Here is a 21,776-nt window from a genome sequence, read left to right on the forward strand (position 1 = left end):
AGGCCTACACTGCAGGATGCAGGGGTTGCCTTTCACCAGCAGGATCCGGACATTTTAAAGGTTAAGAAGGTGGACTTTGTGGCCTTTATAGCTGTGGTAATTAATGGCACTGCCAAGGTGGAGAGAAGGTCCGGGAAGATAGAAATCATTGTGATTGCCGCGGAGCAGTTCTCAAGGCTGAAAGATTTCTCAGCGAAGGAGTTACATGGAATATTGGCATAAGCCGTACCACCCCTCTCAGGTTCTCAAGCCTGAGAAGGGAGATATGGAGAATTAAAAGAAGGAAGGAAGTGGGAGTTTTGTCAGTTTTGGCAATGTACTATTTTTATTGGGGTGTTTCACTATTACTTATGGATTTATTTTTGATTTTTTTCAAACCATCCAGTTGGTGGCGGCAATACACCTTTATGGGTTGTAGTCCGCCATAAAACCCACAGAAGAAGAAGATTTACTTTAAAGGTGGTCATGTGACTAACTTCTGCAAGCCAAATACGTTTGTTGTTAGCTATTGTGTGAACTGTGAAAATGGAGCCTTTTGGAAGGCTAGTAAACTATTTAGTGTTCCTATCTGCAGTATGGGATGTTGCCCATTTTCTGGACGGTGGAATGCTCTTCCCCCGAGAGTCGTCGTCGCGGGAGATCAAAGAGCTGAATGGGCTGTGGGACTTCAGAGCAGACGTCTCCCACAACAGGAACTTGGGCTTTGAACAGGCATGGTACAAAAGTCGCCTTGCAGAGGTAAACAGAGAACATCCATTGTTTAATAAACCATATTAACTTTGTAACGTGGATATTGTGTCATAAAATCGTTGCCAATAGTTTGTGGACTACGAGAACTATTCTGAACAAACAGGAATCTGCCACTATAATTTACCTTTTAATGCGTGGTCTATTTGGTGAACATTGATAGGCTAGTCTGGAAACAAAATGATTATCCAATATCTAGTCTGCAAAAAAAAAAGTTTATCGGTAGTCTATGTTAACTTCAAACCAACTAAAAATGTTTGTTTCACCAAGTCTTTGAATGTATTTTAGCTAATTTTGTGTAAACTGTCTTTATGATAATTCAAGTCAAAGATTGTAAACATTTGTTCTTATTCATTCTTCCCTCTTTTTTTCTCTCTCTTTCTATCCGTTTGTCTAGACCGGTCCAGTGATTGACATGCCAGTGCCTGCCAGCTACAACGACATCACCCAGGATCCCGGGCTGAGGGATTTCATTGGCTGGGTGTGGTATGAGAGAGAGGTGTTGGTACCCTCACGATGGGTGTCTGATAAGGGAACCAGAGTCGTGCTGAGGGTCGGGAGTGCACACTACTACTCAGTGGTCGTGAGTATTTCATAAATCTTCTACCACTTGTTTTCAGCTCCAGGTGACATTCTGTATCACTTGTGTGAAAGCTGTAACTCCACAGCCTCTTACGTGAGTTCAACTGCAATGTACATCCCTCCGTGTGTGTGTGGATAGATAAAAGTCAGAAGTTTACACACACTTAGGTTGGAGTCATTAAAACTTGTTTTTCAACCACTCCACACATTTCTTGTTAAGAAACTATAGTTTTGGGAAGTCGGTTAGGACATCTACTTTGTGTATGACACAAGTCATTTTTCCAACAATTGTTTACAGACAGATTATTTCACATATAATTCACTGTTTCACAATTCCAGTGGGTCTGAAGTTTACATAAACTAAGTTGACTGTGCCTTTAAACAGCTTTGAAAATTCCAGAAAATTATGTCATGGCTTTAGAAGTTTCTGATAGGCTAATTGACATAATTTGAGTCAATTGGAGGGAAGGAAGGAGATGTGTTTTGTCTCCTAGAGATGAACGTACTTTGGTGCGAAAAGTGCAAATCAATCCCAGAACAACGGCAAAGGACCTTGTGAAGATGCTGGAGGAAACCGGTACAAAAGTATCTACACTGCTCAAAAAAATAAAGGGAACACTTAAACAACACAATGTAACTCCAAGTCAATCACACTTATGTGAAATCAAACTGTCCACTTAGGAAGCAACACTGATTGACAATAAATTTCACATGCTGTTGTGCAAATGGAATAGACAAAAGGTGGAAATTATAGGCAATTAGCAAGACACCCCCAAAAAAGGAGTGATTCTGCAGGTGGTGACCACAGACCACTTCTCAGTTCCTATGCTTCCTGGCTGATGTTTTGGTCACTTTTGAATGCTGGCGGTGCTCTCACTCTAGTGGTAGCATGAGACGGAATCTACAACCCACACAAGTGGCTCAGGTAGTGCAGTTCATCCAGGATGGCACATCAATGCGAGCTGTGGCAAAAAGGTTTGCTGTGTCTGTCAGCGTAGTGTCCAGAGCATGGAGGCGCTACCAGGAGACAGGCCAGTACATCAGGAGACGTGGAGGAGGCCGTAGGAGGGCAACAACCCAGCAGCAGGACCGCTACCTCCGCCTTTGTGCAAGGAGGTGCACTGCCAGAGCCCTGCAAAATGACCTCCAGCAGGCCACAAATGTGCATGTGTCAGCATATGGTCTCACAAGGGGTCTGAGGATCTCATCTCGGTACCTAATAGCAGTCAGGCTACCTCTGGCGAGCACATGGAGGGCTGTGCGGCCCCACAAAGAAATGCCACCCCACACCATGACTGACCCATCGCCAAACCGGTCATGCTGGAGGATGTTGCAGGCAGCAGAACGTTCTCCACGGCGTCTCCAGACTCTGTCACGTCTGTCACATGTGCTCAGGTGCTCAGTGTGAACCTGCTTTCATCTGTGAAGAGCACAGGGCGCCAGTGGCGAATTTGCCAATCTTGGTGTTCTCTGGCAAATGCCAAGCGTCCTGCACGGTGTTGGGCTGTAAGCACAACCCCCACCTGTGGACGTCGGGCCCTCATACCACCCTCATGGAGTCTGTTTCTGACCGTTTGATCAGACACATGCACATTTGTGGCCTGCTGGAGGTCATTTTGCAGGGCTCTGGCAGTGCTCCTCCTTGCACAAAGGCGGAGGTAGCGGTCCTGCTGCTGGGTTGTTGCCCTCCTACGGCCTCCTCCACGTCTCCTGATGTACTGGCCTGTCTCCTGGTAGTGCCTCCATGCTCTGGACACTACGCTGACAGACACAGCAAACCTTTTTGCCACAGCTCGCATTGATGTGCCATCCTGGATGAACTGCACTACCTGAGCCACTTGTGTGGGTTGTAGACTCCATCTCATGCTACCACTAGAGTGAGAGCACCGCCAGCATTCAAAAGTGACCAAAACATCAGCCAGGAAGCATAAGAACTGAGAAGTGGTCTGTGGTCACCACCTGCAGAATCACTCCTTTTTTGGGGGTGTCTTGTTAATTGCCTATAATTTCCATCTTTTGTCTATTCCATTTGCACAACAGCATGTGAAATTTATTGTCAATCAGTGTTGCTTCCTAAGTGGACATTTTGATTTCACAGAAGTGTGGTTGACTTGGAGTTACATTGTGTTGTTTAAGTGTTCCCTTTATTTTTTTGAGCAGTGTATATCCACAGATAGAGTCCTATATCGACATAACCTGAAAGGCCGCTCAGCAAGGAAGAAGCCACTGCTCCAAAACCACCATTAAAAAAAAAAAAAAAAAGCCAGACTTCGATTTGCACATGGGTACAAAGATCGTACTTTTTAGAGAAATGTCCTCTGGTCTGATGACACAAAAATAGAACTGTTTGGCCATAATGACCATCGTTATGTTTGGAGGAAAAAAGGGGGAGGCTTGCAAGCCGAAGAACACCATCCCAACCATCAAACATGGCGGTGGAAGCATCATGTTGTGGGGGTGCTTTGCTGCATGAGGGACTAGTGCACTTCACAAAATAGATGGCACATGAGGGAGGAAAATTATGTGGATATTTTGAAGCAACTTCTCAAGACATTAGTCAGGAAGTTAAAGCTTGGTTGCAAATGGGTCTTCTTAATGGACAATGACTCCAAGCATACTTCCAAAGTTGTGGCAAAATGGCTTAAGGACAACAAAGTCAAGGTATTGGAGTGGCCATCACAAAGCCCTGACCTCAATCCTATAGAAAATTTGTGGGTAGAACTGAAAAAGCGTGTGTGTGCAAGGAGGCCTACAAACCTGACTCAGTTACACCAGCTCTGTCAGGAAGAATGGGCCAAAATTCACCCAACTCATTGTGGGAAGCTTGTGGAAGGCTACCCGGAACGTTTGACCAAAGTTAAACAATTTGAAGGCAATGCTACCAAATACTAATTGAGTGTATGTAAACTTCTGACCCACTGGGAATGTGATGAAAGAAATAAAAGCTGAAAGAAATCATTTTCTCCACTATTATTCTGACATTTCACATTCTTTAAACAAAGTGGTGATCCTAACTGACCTAAGACAGGGAATTTTTACTAGGATTAAATGTCAGGAATTGTGAAACTGAGTTCAAATGTATTTGGCTAAGGTGTATGTAAACTTCCGACTTCAACTGTGTGTCACTCATAGAAATAACAGTCCTATATTTCTCACACTTTTTTTTTTTTTCCATTCCCTGCCAGTGGGTGAATGGAATCAAAATGACAGAGCACGAGGGCGGCCATCTTCCCTTCGAGACTGAGCTGGGTGATGTCCTCCGTAAGGCCCCAGGTGTGGCCTGTAGGATCACCATAGCTGTGAACAACACCCTGACACTCGAGACGTTGCCCCCAGGAACCATTCAACATATAGACGACCCCACCAGGTGAACTGATGACCCCACCACATTTGACTTCATTTCAATGTAAAATATATTAAAATGTTTTTTTGCATAATTTTAATTAGGAGGAATCTCACATTGTCAAACACTCATTTTAGATGTTCTGGAGATCAAACCTAGAACGGTTGAGGCTAAGTAAGCATTTCCTGATGGTTTTGAGGGGGGGTATAAATGTAAATCTATATATAGTCAGCAGGATACCTGTAGACTATGTTGTCTATATATAGTCTTCAGGTATCCTGCTGACTATATTGTGTCTATATATAGTCTACAGGTATCCTGCTGACTATATTGTGTCTATATATTGTCTACAGGTATCCTGCTGACTATATTGTGTCTATATATAGTCTTCAGGTATCCTGCTGACTATATTGTGTCTATATATTGTCTACAGGTATCCTGCTGACTATATTGTGTCTATATATTGTCTACAGGTATCCTGCTGACTATATTGTGTCTATATATTGTCTTCAGGTATCCTGCTGACTATGTTGTGTCTATATATTGTCTACAGGTATCCTGCTGACTATATTGTGTCTATATATTGTCTACAGGTATCCTGCTGACTATGTTGTGTCTATATATTGTCTACAGGTATCCTGCTGACTATATTGTGTCTATATATTGTCTACAGGTATCCTGCCGACTATGTTGTACAAAACACAAACTTTGACTTCTTCAACTATGCTGGTTTGCATCGTCCTGTTCTACTGTATACCACTCCTAAGGCGTACGTTGATGACATCACAGTGCTGACCAACTTTGCTGACAACATTGGTGAGTGCAACAACAACAAAGATTCTCATCCACTTTGCTCGAGTGGTAGTTTAGGTCTTTTCATTCCCCAGTTTATCCATACCCTGTTTACACTATCGTGCCGACCAAAACCACACTGTGCTGACTTGGCTAGTTCCTTTTCACATTGTCCTTTTCTGCATGATTCCAGTTTCTATGGAATAGTGTGAAAAATGGCACAAGTGTACTAAGGTGTTGGTCTCTCCTGTTCTGCCCCTTTGGTGTAGGGCTCATCAGTTACCAGGTGTCCGTGCTGGGCAGTCCCAATTCCACGCTGAAGGTGACCCTCTCGGACAAAGAGGGCCATTCTGTGGCCTCCTCCACTGGACCGTCTGGGGTCCTCAACGTGACGGACGTCAGCCTGTGGTGGCCGTATCTAATGCATGAGAGCCCAGGTTATCTGTATTCTATGGAGGTAAGTTGGGTTATGTTCCTAGTTGCTAGGCTTAGATGATCCACTGTCTGTTCCTTTTTAGTGTTTGGTTTTTAATTGAACTTTTTATCAAATGTATGAACTACATGACATTTTAATTATACTGAACAACAAATATAAACGCAACATGTAAAGTGTTGGTCCCATGTTTCATGAGCTGAATTAAAAGATCCCAGAAATTTTCCAGACCTACAAAAATATTATTTCTCAAATGTTGTGCACAAATTTGTTTACTTCCCTATTAGTGAAGATAATCCATCCACCTGACAGTTGTGGAATATCAAGAAGCTGATTAAACAACATGATCATTACATAGGTGCACCTTGTGCTGGGGACAATAAAAGGTCACTCTAAAATGTGCACTTTTGACACACAACACAATGCCACAGATGTCTTGAGAAAGTGTGCAATTGGCATGCTGACTGCAGGAATGTCCACCTGAGCTGTTGCCAGAGAATGTTAATTTCTCTCTACCATAAGCCGCCACCATCGTTCTTTTAGAGAATTTGGCAGTATGTCCAACCGGCCTCACAACCACAGACCACGTGTAACCACACCAGTCCAGGACCTCCACATCTGGCTTCTTCACCTGCGGGATCGTCTGAGACCTGCCACCCGGACAGCTGTGAAACGGAGTATTTCAGTCTGTAATAAATCCCTTTTGTGGGGAGAACTTATTCTGATTGGCTGGGCCCGGCTCCCCAGTAGGTGGGCCTATGCCCTCTCAGGCCCACCCAATGGCTGCCTCCCCTGCCCATGTGAAATCCATAGATTAGGGCCTAATGAATTTATTTAAATTACCTTATGAAATCATTGAAGTTGTTGCGTTTTTATATTTTTGTTCAGTGTACGTTATTTAGAGAAATAAAAGCACTTGCTAAATATTAACTGGTTTGTTCTCGTGTATTACCCTTTTCCGTGTGATGAGTAAACGCTACCATGAACATCGCCTTAGTTTGACAACTCCGCATCACACCTTCCCTACTTCCTGTGTTAATGGAAAGACTCTTGACTGGAACAATCCTCCTGGCTAGGGCCTGTTCATTACAGAATCTAATGCAACATTATAGAATGTTCAGAATCATATTTTTCTAGGCTGTATATTTCTATCTGTCGTGCAGATTTGTCATTGTCAGCTCTACTCTTTCCATTTCTATCTTGCTACATTCTGAACATTCCACCTCATCTCAATTGTTTCCAGGTTCACATGACGACAGCTATCGAGGGTTCTGTCTGCGAGGATGTTTATGCTCTGCCCGTGGGAATCCGTACTGTTCAGGTCACCAACACACAGTTCCTCATCAACAACAAACCCTTCTATTTCCACGGAGTCAACAAACATGAGGATGCTGATGTGAGTACCGAGTAGTACCACTAGAGGGCAGCAAAACACTCACTTGTCTTGCGTGTAGAACTGCTGTCCGTCCTGCAGGTGTTTAGTTGCATTCCATATTTGCAAAGATATAGAAGTAATGATTGTTGACGCTGATTTAGAAGTTATCGGTTTCTGTGTTTTTTTTTTTTAACAAACTAATTTCAGTTCTGTCATGCGTTTTGGAATTATTTTAAAGGGTCAATGGAATTAGGTCTCTTAAATGGGTCTCTAACTGTTTCCCCCTGCTTTCTGTGTCAGATCAGAGGGAAGGGCCTGGACTGGCCCCTGATTGTGAAGGATTTTAACCTGTTGAAGTGGCTAGGGGCCAACTCGTTCAGGACCAGTCACTACCCGTACGCTGAGGAGATCCTGCAGATGGCAGACCGCCATGGCATTGTGGTCATTGACGAGTGTCCCGGGGTGGGCATCAAAGACATGTAAGTTTTATATTGTATTTGTCACATGCTCCGAATACAACCGGTGTAGACCTTACTGTGAAATGCTTACTCACAAGCCCTTAACCAACAATGCAGTTCAAGAAATAGAGTTAAGAAAATATTTACAAAATAAACTAAAGTAAAAAAATCTACGTATCAAGAAAATGACATAACAATAACGAGGCTATGTACAGGGGGTACCAAGTCAATGTGCGGGATTAGTCCTGGTAATTTTATAAAGTGACTATGCATAGATAATAAACAGCGAGTAGCAGCAGTGTAAAAACAAAGGAGCAGGTGTCCATTAGATTAATTGTTCAGCATTCTTATGGCTTGGTGGTTCAGGTGCCTTTTGGTCCTAGACTTGGCGCTCCGGTACCGCTTGCCGTGCGGTAGCAGAGAGAACAGTGTATGACTTGGGTAACTGGGACTTCCTCTGACACCGCCTGGTATAGAGGTCCTGGATGGCAGGAAGCTTGGCCCCAGTGATGTACTGGGCCGTACGCACTACCTTCTGTAACGCCTTACGGTCAGATGCAGAGCAGTTTCCATACCAAGCGTGATGCAACCAGTCAGGATGCTCTCGATGGTGCAGCTGTAGAACATTTTGAGGATCTGGGGACCCATGCCAAATCTTTTCAGTCTCCTGAAGGGGAAAAAGTGTTGTCGTGGCCTCTTCACAACTGTCTTGGTGTGTTTGGACCATGTTAGTTTGATGTGGACACCAAGGAACTTGAAACACTCCACTACAGCCCCTTCAACGTTAATGTTTTCCTGTAGTCCACGATCAGCTCCTTTGTCTTGCTCACATTGAGGGAGCGGTTGTTATCCTGGCACCACACGACCAGGTCTCATTGTTGTCGGTGATCAGGCTTACTACTTGTGTTGTCAGCAAACGTAAGGATGGTGTTGGAGTCGTGCCTGGCCACGCAGTTGTGGGTGAAGTCCAGGATCCAGTTGCAGAGGGAGGTGTTTAGTCCCAGGGTCCTTAGCTTAGTGACGAGCTTCATTGGCACTATGGTGTTGAACGCTGAGTTGTAGTCAATGAACAGCATTCTCACATAGGTGTTCCTTTTGTTCGGGTGTGAAAAGGCGGTGTGGAGTACAAAAGACATTGCGTCATATGTGGATCTGTTGTGGCGGTATGCGGATTGCAGTGGGTGTAAGGTTTCCAGCATGATGGTGCTGATGTGAGCCATGACCAGCCTTTCAAAGCACGTCTTGGCTACTGACGTGAGTGCTACGGGCGGTAATCATTTAGGCGGATTACCTTCGATTTTTATTTTATTTTTTTTGCGCTCATTGCCATGTTGACAGTTTCTGTGACCTCTAAAGGGTCAAAAGTTACACGTTCCCCAGGGATATATTCATTCAGACGATTTATTTAGCAAAACATTTCTTAAACGGAAGCAAATGGAACGATACGGGGAGGGGCATACCTGAATTTGTCCAATTTTAAAAAAACGCTTGTTTTGCCTCTGTTTGATTTCATTTGGTTTGTAAACTGTTTCTGTAATGAATACACCGCTGGTGTAACATTTTTGAAGAGAACTTCAGGTGTTTTTCACACGGAACTGCGTGCCAGACATTTTTAAAAACACTTTTTTTTTTTTTAAAGCTTGCGTGCATGTCTTTACCATTAACTCCTCAGTTGTTAATGGACGGTTGTTAAGTTTATATACCACATAAAACAGAGCAATATATAATATCAATGCTCAGGCTTTACATCATGGATAGAATCTAGCGTCAGGTCTTCTGTGTCTCCGGGACAGCCATTAACCCTGTCCTCTCTCTTGTCCCCCAGCCGTAGTTTTGGGAACGCCTCCCTGTCTCATCACCTGGCGGTCATGGACGAACTGGTGAGAAGGGACAAGAATCACGCCTCCGTGGTCATGTGGTCTGTAGCCAATGAGCCGGCCGCTGAGATGCCCCCTGCAGGATTATATTTCAAGTAAGAGAACGTTTAGCGTTCATTCACTTCCCGTGAATGTGGGTCCTTGTTATTTTAAAATGCACATTGACATTATGATGGAGTGATGTTGTAGTGAACAGATTGTCCGTTTTTAACTTCCTCTTCTCACATTAACACGTTATTGGTGATGTCATAAAGGAAGGGAAATGGAGCAGTAATGGTGACCTCATAGAGGAAAGGAAACGGAGCAGTAATGGTGACCTCATAGAGGAAAGGAAACGGAGCAGTAATGGTGACCTCATAAAGGAAAGGAAACGGAGCAGTAATGGTGACCTCATAGAGGAAAGGAAACGGAGCAGTAATGGTGACCTCATAGAGGAAAGGAAACGGAGCAGTAATGGTGACCTCATAGAGGAAAGGAAACGGAGCAGTAATGGTGACCTCATAAAAGAAAGGAAACGGAGCAGTAATGGTTACCTCATAGAGGAAAGGAAACGGAGCAGTAATGGTGACCTCATAGAGGAAAGGAAACGGAGCAGTAATGGTGACCTCATAGAGGAAAGGAAACGGAGCAGTAATGGTGACCTCATAGAGGAAAGGGAGTATTAGTTTGTTGCGGTTGCTTACACACTTATGCAGAATTTGGCTCATTGTGTCAGAACTACACAAGCCAAATAAGACACAACACTTCTATGTCAAAACACACGTCTGTCAAAATGAAACTCTGCAATTAAAACAATCCTTTTTCAAAACGGCATTTTTGCAACAAAATAATACACATGCACCAATTTTGAATTACTCTTTCATAGCAGCAACAACACACTGATGTACTTTATAGAAAACACTGCTGTCTTTAGTACTTTGTAAACCTTCTCATACAGGCTTCTGTGAAAGATTGCTCCAGTGCAGTACATCTACTCGCATTTCAATGAACACAAACATAGAAAGGCTTCAGAAAAATATGTACAGCTCATTTTTTTTTGCCATTGCAGGTTTATACAACAACAAAAAAATACAAAGAAAGGTAGAAGTGCAGTAATCAATATGTTACTGTAAACTCATTGAAACAAAATGAATTAGTGCAATGATTTTTTTTAAATTAAAAAAAATAGTAGTTGATGGATCCCGTCTTCTGTTAGGGTCTGGCAACATCAGCTCATCCATCACAAGCAATGTCATCCCTGGCTAGGCAACGGGGAAAATAATCTCCTTGTGTGCCGTATCCAACCCTGGACTGACCCCACCGCAATGTCTCCGCATGCCTCTTCCATTGCTTGCAGAAGAGGCAGGCGGGCATGTGGTTGGCGGTCATACACTTTCCAAACGCCAAAACTAAAATAATTTCTTCAATCGGATTGATAAATGGGGCGTAAGGGGGCAAGTATACGACTGTGACGTTATAGTGGTTGGTGAACCAGTCCCTGACCAGAGCAGCCCGGTGGAAACTAACATTATCCCAGATGACGACAAACCGGGGCTGCTCTGGCCCGTCCTGTACAGCTGCATTATGTAGTGCATCCAGACATGATGATGTGTTGCAGTATTGTAGGGACCCAGGGTGGCATGGTGATGGAGAACTCCTTGCAGACTAATGGTGTCACACAAGGTGATATTTCCCCCCCACGCTGCCCAGGGACATTCACTACGGCTCTTTATCCTATAGCATTGGGGTCAGACGCATTCAGTCAAAACTACAAGCTGCAAGGCAGGTGCCCCCACAGACAACACCCCCCCGCTCCCCCCTGCCTAGGTCACATACTGTTTATTCTAAATGTATCTATGCAGTGCCAGTAGGACACAATCTACTGCCATTACAGTGTAGTACGGTGACACTTACGTAGTGCACGTCGTCATAGCGAAGATCTTTGACTCTTAACGCTGTTCCTCTCAAATAGAACCCTGTTCAGCTGCTTCATTGTAAGTTGGTGTTGACGCAAGATGTGGCAGAGGGTCAACATACTGACACGGTTGATTTATTATAGGACGCTGTGTGATCTGCGCTGATTTGCTCTGGTAGTTGATGTATGATGGTGGTGTTTGCCAACACTAGATTGACAACGGCCAGTTCCTGTTCCTGGTGAAACGGACGTTTCCTTCCACCCTCAGGAGGTCGTCTGGGAGTTCTGTAGAAAAATGCAAGACTATGATGTCATTGGCTTGGTTCTTCTTTACAGACAGTACACAGTAACATCACAACTGTATTACAATGTACTTCACAGTACTATACCTATTTGTTTTGTTCACTGAGGAGCGTAGACCTAATATTGTAGGACTACGTTGTATTGTACTGTGATGCAGAATGACGTGCAACAATTCCGTAGGTACAGTCTAGTGTAGAACCTTGAAGACATACCTGTTCTCCAGTCTAAATGTCCGTATTCTGGATGCTACCGTGTAGCCAATCAGGTTGGGCTGGACTCTCTGACTCGAGAGGTGGTGAGCTTACCTGAGGTCTATTTGTAGTGGTAAGGCTCAGACTAATTGGTGTTCAAATACTGTAGAAGTGTTTGTGTGTGGGTGTTGCCAATTTTCAGGTATGTTTTGCATTTTGAATACAAGTGTTTTCCCAATGATTGCAAGATTTAATTCTTGAACGAAGTGTCTAATGTAAGAAGCAGTGTGTTGCAGAATTGCAAACCAAAGTGCAAAACAGAAAATGTTTGTACTTTTGGTGACTTGTTTTTAAGGCATGGTTACAGAAGTTTTGATGCTTTTGTTTACACACTGAAAGTGAATTAGACAATCGGCAAAAACTGTAACGGTGACGTCATAGAGGAAGAGAAACAGCATAACAGAGATTGTAGGTGTTGTTTTTATTGGAGGACTACCTAGCATTACGTCATAGAGGAAGGGAAACGGAGCATAACAGAGATTGACCTTTAACTAGGCAAGTCAGTTAAGAACAAATTCTTTAATTCAATGACGGCCTGGGAGTGCCTTGGAACACTGCCTTGTTCAGGGTCAGAGTGACAGGTTTTTACCTTGTCAGCCCGGGGAATATGATCTTGCAACCTTTCGTTTACTAGTCCAACGCTCTAACCACTAGACTACCTGCCGCCCCAAAGATTGTAGGCTGTGTTCTTATTGGGGAGGATTACTCAGTACTGCTTGAGGGGGGGAGGGGACCAGGCAAGACCTTGAAGGCTACAATTTCCAAGGTATTTCAAGCAGCTTTGGTATTTACTTTACATCTGTAAATCCCACGTATGTGAGTGGGTGTGTACTTTGCATGCTTATTCATCAGATGGGAGAGAAGTGTAAGGGTGCGTCTGAGCATGTCCTGGTAGAATGGATTGCTGTCATGTGGAATGCAGTCCGAGGACTAGTGAACCCTGCCATTCACAGAGCAGTTGTAGGTGTCCTTTTATCATTGGATCACAGCCTACTTCGCCAAACGGGTGGTGATTTAACAAGCGCATTCGCAAAGTGTCGTTGCACCAATGTGTACCTAACCATAAATATCAACGTGACAGACCGACAAGCAAACAGCAGGAATTTCCTCCATAAAGTTTCTTGACGTTACAATACTTGACTATGTATCATAGTCAATAGTCTGATACTGTGAGACTGAGTTTGTATCATAGTCTGATACTGTGAGTAGAGGTCGACCGATTATGATTTTTTTCAACGCCGATACCGATTTATTGGACAACTCAAAAAAGCCGATACCGATTAATCGTACTATTTTTATATACACTGCTCAAAAAAATAAAGGGAACACTTAAACAACACAATGTAACTCCAAGTCAATCACACTTCTGTGAAATCAAACTGTCCACTTAGGAAGCAACACTGATTGACAATAAATTTCACATGCTGTTGTGCAAATGGAATAGACAAAAGGTGGAAATTATAGGCAATTAGCAAGACACCCCCAAAAAAGGAGTGATTCTGCAGGTGGTGATCACAGACCACTTCTCAGTTCCTATGCTTCCTGGCTGATGTTTTGGTCACTTTTGAATGCTGGCGGTGCTCTCACTCTAGTGGTAGCATGAGACGCAGTCTACAACCCACACAAGTGGCTCAGGTAGTGCAGTTCATCCAGGATGGCACATCAATGCGAGCTGTGGCAAAAAGGTTTGTTGTGTCTGTCAGCGTAGTGTCCAGAGCATGGAGGCACTACCAGGAGACAGGCCAGTACATCAGGAGACGTGGAGGAGGCCGTAGGAGGGCAACAACCCAGCAGCAGGACCGCTACCTCCGCCTTTGTGCAAGGAGGTGCACTGCCAGAGCCCTGCAAAATGATCTCCAGCAGGCCACAAATGTGCACTGCCAGCATTCAAAAGTGACCAAAACATCAGCCAGGAAGCATAGGACCCTGCATACCAATGCTGGCTTGCTTCTGAAGCTAAGCAAGGTTGGTCCTGGTCGGTCCCTGGATGGGAGACCAGATGCTGCTGGAAGTGGTGTTGGCGGGCCAGTAGGAGGCACTCTTTCCTCTGGTCTAAAAAATATCCCAATGCCCCAGGGCAGTGATTGGGGACACTGCCCTGTGTAGGGTGCCGTCTTTCGGATGGGACGTTAAACGGGTGTCCTGACTCTCTGAGGTCATTAAAGATCCCATGGCACTTATCGTAAGAGTAGGGGTGTTAACCCCGGTGTCCTGGCTAAATTCCCAATCTGGCCCTCAAACCATCATGGTCACCTAATAATCCCCAGTTTACAATTGGCTCATTCATCCCCCTCTCCCCTGTAACTATTCCCCAGGTCGTTGCTGCAAATGAGAACGTGTTCTCAGTCAACTTACCTGGTAAAATAACGGTAAAATAAAAAAACAGGCACCACATTGATTATATGCTACGCAGGACAAGCTAAATAAACTAGTAATATCATCAATCATGTTTAGTTAACTAGTGATTATGTTTTAATTTTTTATATAAGATACGTTTAATGCTAGCTAGCACCTTTCCTTGGCTCCTTGCCGCACTCGCATAACAGGTAGTCAACCTGCCACGCAGTCTCCTTGGAGTGCAATGTAATCGGGCATGTCCACAAATGCCGATTACTGATTATGAAAACTTGAAATTGGCCATTCCGATTTAATCGGTCTTCCTCTAACTGTGATACGGAGTTTGTGTCATAGTCAACAAAGACAACCTCGCCGTATCAGACTTTCAGACTCATTTTCTTCTTCCAGGTCCTTCCTCACTAAGTCCGTCTGTATCCTGACCCCCTACCCCATCTTGGAACAGGGAAACCATTGCTCTTTAAATGTTTTTGTTTGTCTTTTTCAGGACACTGATAGCTCATACCAAATCTCTGGATGTCACTCGACCGGTCACGTTTATCACCGCCAGTAACTTCGCCAGGGACAAGGGGGTGAGACGTCACTGTTTCTTATGTTATTGAAGGATTATTCACCGAACTATGGCTTTCTCAATTTGCTTGATCTCGATTCCTCTCCTCCTTCTCCAAACTTATTGAATGAGGTCAGAGGGGGAATTGTGGACCTCTTCCAAGATGTTTTTCAAAGTAGAGGATCTGAGGAATCGAGGAATGACTAACTGGAAAAAGAGCCTTTGACTGTGCTTGTTGCCAAAATATATATTATTTTTTTTCTAAGGCATACCTATGCCCTGATTCAATCATCCTGGCTCACTAAGGTCTGCCTCTGCAGCCACAGTGACTCCCTGCTGCAGATAACTCTATAAGAGGAATGTTTTACTGACTGTCTGTTCCACTCAGACATAGTTTATCAGTGACTAAACTAAGCACAGTTATGACCATAACATTCCATACATTACTATGGCAATTCAATGCCAATGAAGAGATATATATATATATATCGTAACAAGGACCGCAACACTGAACCAGTAGTTCTATTTCTTCTTCTCGCGTTGAAAACCGTCTATACATAGGCGCCATTTTATTTTATGACCGTAATGTTCCATACATTTACAATGGCAATTCAATACCAATGAAGTTGTAGTTGAACACCGTAACACTGCTTCCCCCCCCCCCCCACACAAGGCTCCCTATGTGGATGTGATCTGTGTGAACAGTTACTTCTCCTGGTACAGTGACCCGGGTCACCTGGAGGTCATCCCCTTCCAGCTCAACACCCAGTTTGAGAACTGGTACGGGAAGTACCAGAAACCCATCATCCAGAGTGAATATGGAGCCGATGTGGTTCCAGGACTGCACACGGTGAGTGTTCCACAACTACTTTGATGTTCTACGTTCCGTGTCATGTTCTCTACAGAACAGAAACACACTTAATTTTTTTTTTTTTACATAAGGTATTGTCTAAAGCAAACAGACATGTGCTTGATAAGATTGCAAGGTCTCTCTTTAAGGCGAACAATAGTCTGGATACCATTTTGTCAAATGTGCTTGAACAAAGACCTCTGTCAAGCACCTACCCAGGCTTGAACACTGGTTGAAATCTATGAATTGAAAGTTAAGTGGTTGCGCTTGAGTGATCAATGGAAATTAAAAGGTTGTCTCCCCCCCCCCAGGATCCTCCCATGATGTTCACTGAGGAATACCAGAAAATAGTGTTGAAAAACTACCACGATGTGTTTGACAAGAAGAGGAAGGAGTATGTCATTGGAGAGCTCATCTGGAACTTTGCGGACTTCATGACGGCACAAAGTAAGGAGGAATTCCTAAAAACCTATAGGACTGGAATAGATTGAAAGTGTCGTTATGACGACCGTTCTTGTAAAAACCTACCCATTGAAGCTGGTTGTCATGCTGGTTGTCATGCCTTTGCTTGTTTAGCTAATATTGACTTTCTCTTTACTCAGGGGCTTCGATTCAATCCGTATCGCCGAAGTTCAGGGCTATAGCGCGATGTAAATTGAAAGGCAATGTTTCGGCGTTGGCAGAGACTGAATTCATGGTGAACGGCATTGCAGTATGTCGGCTCAACCGGAAATGATTATTTTTTGTATTTTTTTTCAACTGTATTATTGCGATGGACTTCAACCATACGGATTGAATGGAGCCTAGAGTAAGGGGAAAGACGGCAGTAGTACGAGGAGTTAGTCGTGTGGCGGTGGGAGTTAGTCGTGTGGCGGTGGGAGTTAGTCGTGTGGCGGCGGGAGTTAGTCGTGTGGCGGCGGGAGTTAGTCGTGTGGCGGCGGGAGTTAGTCGTGTGGCGGCGGGAGTTAGTCGCGTGGCGGCGGGAGTTAGTCGCGTGGCGGCGGGAGTTAGTCGCGTGGCGGCGGGAGTTAGTCGCGTGGCGGCGGGAGTTAGTCGCGTGGCGGCGGGAGTTAGTCGCGTGGCGGCGGGCGTTAGTCGCGTGGCGGCGGGCGTTAGTCGCGTGGCGGCGGCGGGCGTTAGTCGCGTGGCGGCGGCGGGCGTTAGTCGCGTGGCGGCGGCGGGCGTTAGTCGCGTGGCGGCGGCGGGCGTTAGTCGTCGTGGGCCGGTTCTTGAAAAGGTGCTGATATTGATGTGAATTATATTTAAAGCTCTGAGTCAGCAGGGATGGGTGTGGCACAAGGAGGGTTTACACCAGGAATCATCAACTTTATTCAGCCGCGGGCCGATTTCTTTCTTGAGCGGATGGTCAGGGGACCGGAACATAATTACTAATTATTTGTAGACTCTAAATTGACCGCAAGAAGTCCAAACATTTTTATTTAAAATATAATAATTTCATACCTTGCTTACATTTTGTATATGATCACATCTCTCTACCATGCGTGGGAATACTTCAGAACAGATTTCTAAAATTAAAATCACGTTAGTATCGTGGTAAGGAAACAAAACCCGAAATAAAATATGAATCGAAACACGAAGCCGATTTTTCACTTCTTCTTTAAGAAAAACAGCCCTAATGTTGGAAACAAACATGTCATCCAGAGTCACATTTGAATTATTTTACGAGCTATAGCACAAAATATTTTACATAGAGCAGGTTTTTAAAGGTCAGACTTCGGTTTGCTTCGTGTTTTAATATTTGCCACGGAAAAAAACATTGCGATACTGTTATCGTCCTGGCCCTAGCTTTTAATATTTTATGTCCCGAAAATGTAATAATGAATTTTAACAAATTCCAAATGCAAGCTTCATAAGTGATAAATTTCAAGCCATTTTGACATACTAAAAGACCTGTAGACCTATGCTAGTAATTGTTGATGTCCCATTTGCTTATGAGCTTGCAAAGTAGACAGTTCATATTCTTGATAAACCAAACTATTTTTTGGGAGGTGCATATTTATTTATGGAAATCCTCTCACAATTTGATGTTTGTTCAGGACCCCGAGCCAATAGCTGTACAGCAAATCAACAATCTGTTTGCTAGCTGAGTGGTTTTCAAACTGTTTGACCTGCGGAAAGAGAAACTGTGGATCAAAGCTTGCAACACAACGCTGCCCAAGTGGAGCCTGTCATTACAGCCATAAACGGCAATGCATTTTCAAAACTTAAGATGCAGGTGTAAAACAATTTAATTTTTGTTGCTGAAAGTCATTCATGTTAGCAGTCAATATCAGTTCTCTGGAGTCCAGAGCAAGCAGAGTCACACGGCCTGCATCTATGCAGTGGAGGTTGCAGGATCAGATGGGACAGCATGGTCTGTCTGCACATTATCACTTTGGACAGCCTGGTCTCGTAGACTAGATGTAACAGTACGGGACACTCAAATGAGTATATGTTTGGTATGGTCCGTGATGTAAAAGTACTAAAGTCTTTTTGGTGGGGGGGGTGTCTGTACTTTACTATTTATATTTTTGATTACTTTTTACTCCATACATTTTCCCTGACACTCAAAAGTACTTGTTACATTTTGAATGCTTAGCAGAACAGGAGAATGGTCCAATTTACACGTGTATCAAGAGAGCATCCCTGATCTACTGTACCCTACTGCCTCTGCTCTGGCTGAGTCACTAAACACAAATGCTTTGTTTGTAGATTATGTCTGAGGGTTGGCGTGTGCCCCTGGCTATCTGTAAATTTAAGAAAAACATGAATACTCTGCCATCTGGTTTGCTTAATATAAGCAATTTGAAATGATCTATACTTTTACTTTTGATACATAAGTATATTTAAAACAAAATACTTTGACTTTTACTCAAGTATTATTTTACTGGGTGACTTTCACATTTACTTGAGTCATTTTCTATTAAGCTGTCTTTACTTGGGTATGACAGTTGGGTACTTTTTCCACCTTCATGAAACTACTTAGCCTACATTTTGAATGCCACCGCAGAAGCTTCAAGGCATCTTCCCAATTTAAGTAGCCTAGTTTTGTTGTTTGGCTACCTCTTCCAATGCATTGTGGAAAAGTGTGCATCGAATTCTACTAGATGAAGAGCTGATGAGGAACATCCTGACATTTTATTAAACCATACTGGATTTTTTCAAAATTTGAAAAGTATTATAAACTTTCTATTTTTCGCATACTGAAAATGCGTCAAATCAAATTTTATTTGTCACATGTGCCAAATACAACAGTTGTAGACCTTACAGTGAAATGCTTACTTACGAGCCCTTAACCATAAAACTGTATTCAGGACAAAAGGTGAATTGCTTTGTCACATTTTTTGCAGTTTTACTTTAGTGCCTTGTTGCAAACAGGATGCATGTTTTGGATATTTGTATTCTGTACAGGCTTCCTTTTCACTCTGTAGTTACTCCACAATACTAACCTAATTGCCAATGCTGTTGATCCATCCTCAGTTTTCTCTTATCGCAGCCATTGAACTCTAACTATTTTAAAGTCACCATCGGCCTCATGGTGACATTCCTGAGCGGTTTCCTTCCTCTTCGGCAACTGAGTTAGGAAGGACACCTGTATCTTTGTAGTGAATGGGTGTATTGATACACCATCCAAAGTGCAATTAATAACTTCACCATGCTCAAAGGGATATTCAATGTAAAAAAAAATATCTACCAATAGGTGCCCCCCTTTGCGAGGCGTTGGAAAAACTTCCTGGTCTCTGTGGTTGAATCTGTTTATTGAAATCCACTGCTCGACTGAGTGACGTTACAGATAATTGTATCTGTGGGGTACAGAGATGAGTCAATGCAACTTATTATGTGACTTGTTAAGCACAGTTTTACTCCTGAACTTATTTCAGCTTGCAATTTAAAAAGGGGTTAAATACTTTATTGACTCAAGATATGTCCGCTTTTCATTTTTAATTAATTTTGAAAAATTAAATACATTTTGGGGGAAAAAATGAAAAACATAATTCCGCTTTGACATTATTTTGTGTGGGCCAGTGACGTCGAATCCATTTTAAGTGCAGGCTGTAAAACAACAATGTGGACAAAGGCGTGTGAATACTGTGTGCCCCTGTCAGACTACTCCAGTCATGTGACTCAAGTGAGTCTACACCTCTGGAATTTGGCATTGAATTTGTCGATAGTTCCCCTGTTTGCTTCCCGGGGCGGCAGGTAGCCTAGTGGTTAGTGTTGGACCATTAACCGAAAGGTTGCTAGATCGAATCTCTGAGCTGACAAGGTAAAAATCTGTCCTACTGCCCCCTGAACAAGGCAGTTAACCCACTGTTCCAAGGTCGTCATTGTAAATAAGAATTTGTTCTTAACTGACTTGCCTAGTTAAATGAGAAAATTGCTTGTATTCTGTACAGATCTATAGTTTTTCTCTATACTTTGACGGCTGAAACAAGCACTCAGGGAAATGAATCTCTCTCTCCTCTGCAGCGGTGTTCCGCGTGGTGGGTAACAGGAAGGGAATCTTCAGCCGGCAGAGGCAGCCCAAAGCTGGGGCCTTCCTCCTGAGGGAGAGGTACTGGAGGCTGGCCAATGAGACGGGCCTGCTGCCCACCTGGTCCAGGTACCCCTGTTACCTGGCTACATACCCCTGACACACCTGGGTCGTATTCATTAGTGCAGAATCCTGCACATTATAACACAGCATTTTCTAAACGCTTTGCAACCGAAAACAAGCATTTTTTTTATTTGACGAGTCCAGGTAGTCCTCTGTTTTTGTTCCGTTTGGTGTCTTAACACCAACCTGTATGGAGCAGACTGCGTGACGACTAGAACGCTATGAAGACCACAGCACATAAATACCAGAACCAACTGGATCAATGGCTGCGTTTACACAAGCAGCTCAATTCTTTTTTTTTTCTCACTAATTGGTCAAATGACCAATCAGATCTGATTTAGTGGAAGAATGATCAGAATTGGTGTGCCTGTGTAAACGCAGCTATTCCTGTGCGACCCTTTGCTCAGATGTAAGATCTGCCAGGCGTCAGCAACAACGCCTGGGTAGGTATTTTACCTGTCCGCTAACCACATATGTTATAGCAATCTGTCAGTCAATGGGTGGATTGGATTTATGCTGAGCTGCAGGACAAGGGTCTATGGCTCGTGACGTGAACGATCAAAAGCAGTAAGAGAAGGAGTGTCCTTCTCAAATCAAACAGTGATCTGCACTGTTCGGTCATGTTAGTTATCATTCGGAAGGCGAAATAGTGTTTTTATCAAAAGCAATCACTTTTGCATTGTGAAAACACAGAATCCTACTCATTACTCCCATGTCCTTAACCGGTTCCAAAACCAATGCAATCAACTATCACCCGGTACAAAACACGCCTACCCGGGCCAGATTAATCAAATGCCCTCATTTGAGACAGTCTGACTTGGCACACAACCGTTGGTTATAACTTCTGTCTTGCCTCTTTGTGTCATTCAGGGATCAACCAGTTATATACATGAATGTGAATCATGATGCTGTTCAGTGTAAATAAATGGGAATGTGATGTAAGAAAAAATAATGATTTTGTTTCTACTCTTGTCTTTTTATTTTGTATTCATCTTAGGACTTTATTCAGTCTGAATCGCTGTATCAGATTGTGTGATAGAAATGTAAAGGACATATGCAGCGTTTACTGTGGACATGCAGTCCGTTCAAACTATTCAGACCCCGTGACTTTTTCCACATTTTGTTAAGTTACATCCTGATTCTAAAATGGATTACATAGTCCCCCCCCCCCGTCAATCTACACACACACTACCCCGTAATGACAAAGCAAAAACCGGTTTCTAGAAACCTTTTGTTGAAGCACCTTTGGCAGCGATTACAGCCTCGAGTCGTCTTGGGTAAGACTCGAGGCTGTAATCCGCTCGCCCACAAGCTTTGGCAGACGGATTTGGAGAGTTTCTGCCATTCTTCTCCCCTCCAAGCTCTGTCA

The 21,776-nt window shown here is 43.6% G+C and overlaps 1 protein-coding gene across 1 annotated transcript; it reads left to right on the top strand.

The window, feature by feature from the left end:
- The first annotated feature begins 432 nt into the window (after window positions 1–432).
- On the top strand, window positions 433–21,359 carry LOC129867999 (beta-glucuronidase-like). The gene is made up of 12 exons (XM_055941550.1): window positions 433–738; window positions 1,145–1,330; window positions 4,515–4,696; window positions 5,346–5,488; window positions 5,734–5,921; window positions 7,141–7,293; window positions 7,573–7,751; window positions 9,556–9,702; window positions 14,898–14,982; window positions 15,634–15,810; window positions 16,122–16,257; window positions 20,281–21,359. The coding sequence occupies exons 1-12, from the start codon at window positions 526–528 to the stop codon at window positions 20,442–20,444; spliced, it is 1,953 nt and encodes a 650-aa protein (XP_055797525.1). The 5' UTR covers window positions 433–525; the 3' UTR covers window positions 20,445–21,359.
- The last annotated feature ends 417 nt before the right edge of the window (window positions 21,360–21,776 follow it).

Source organism: Salvelinus fontinalis, chromosome 13 (genome assembly GCF_029448725.1).
Source record: "Salvelinus fontinalis isolate EN_2023a chromosome 13, ASM2944872v1, whole genome shotgun sequence".
Lineage (NCBI taxonomy): Eukaryota > Metazoa > Chordata > Actinopteri > Salmoniformes > Salmonidae > Salvelinus > Salvelinus fontinalis.

Excerpts from the sequence above, each read along its gene's own strand:
- LOC129867999 (XM_055941550.1), top strand. The coding sequence starts at position 526 with ATGGAGCCTTTTGGAAGGCTAGTAAACTATTTAGTGTTCCTATCTGCA. Across the intron at positions 739-1,144 it reads ACAAAAGTCGCCTTGCAGAG|ACCGGTCCAGTGATTGACAT; the intron begins GTAAACAGAGAA and ends CCGTTTGTCTAG. Across the intron at positions 15,811-16,121 it reads TGGTTCCAGGACTGCACACG|GATCCTCCCATGATGTTCAC; the intron begins GTGAGTGTTCCA and ends CCCCCCCCCCAG.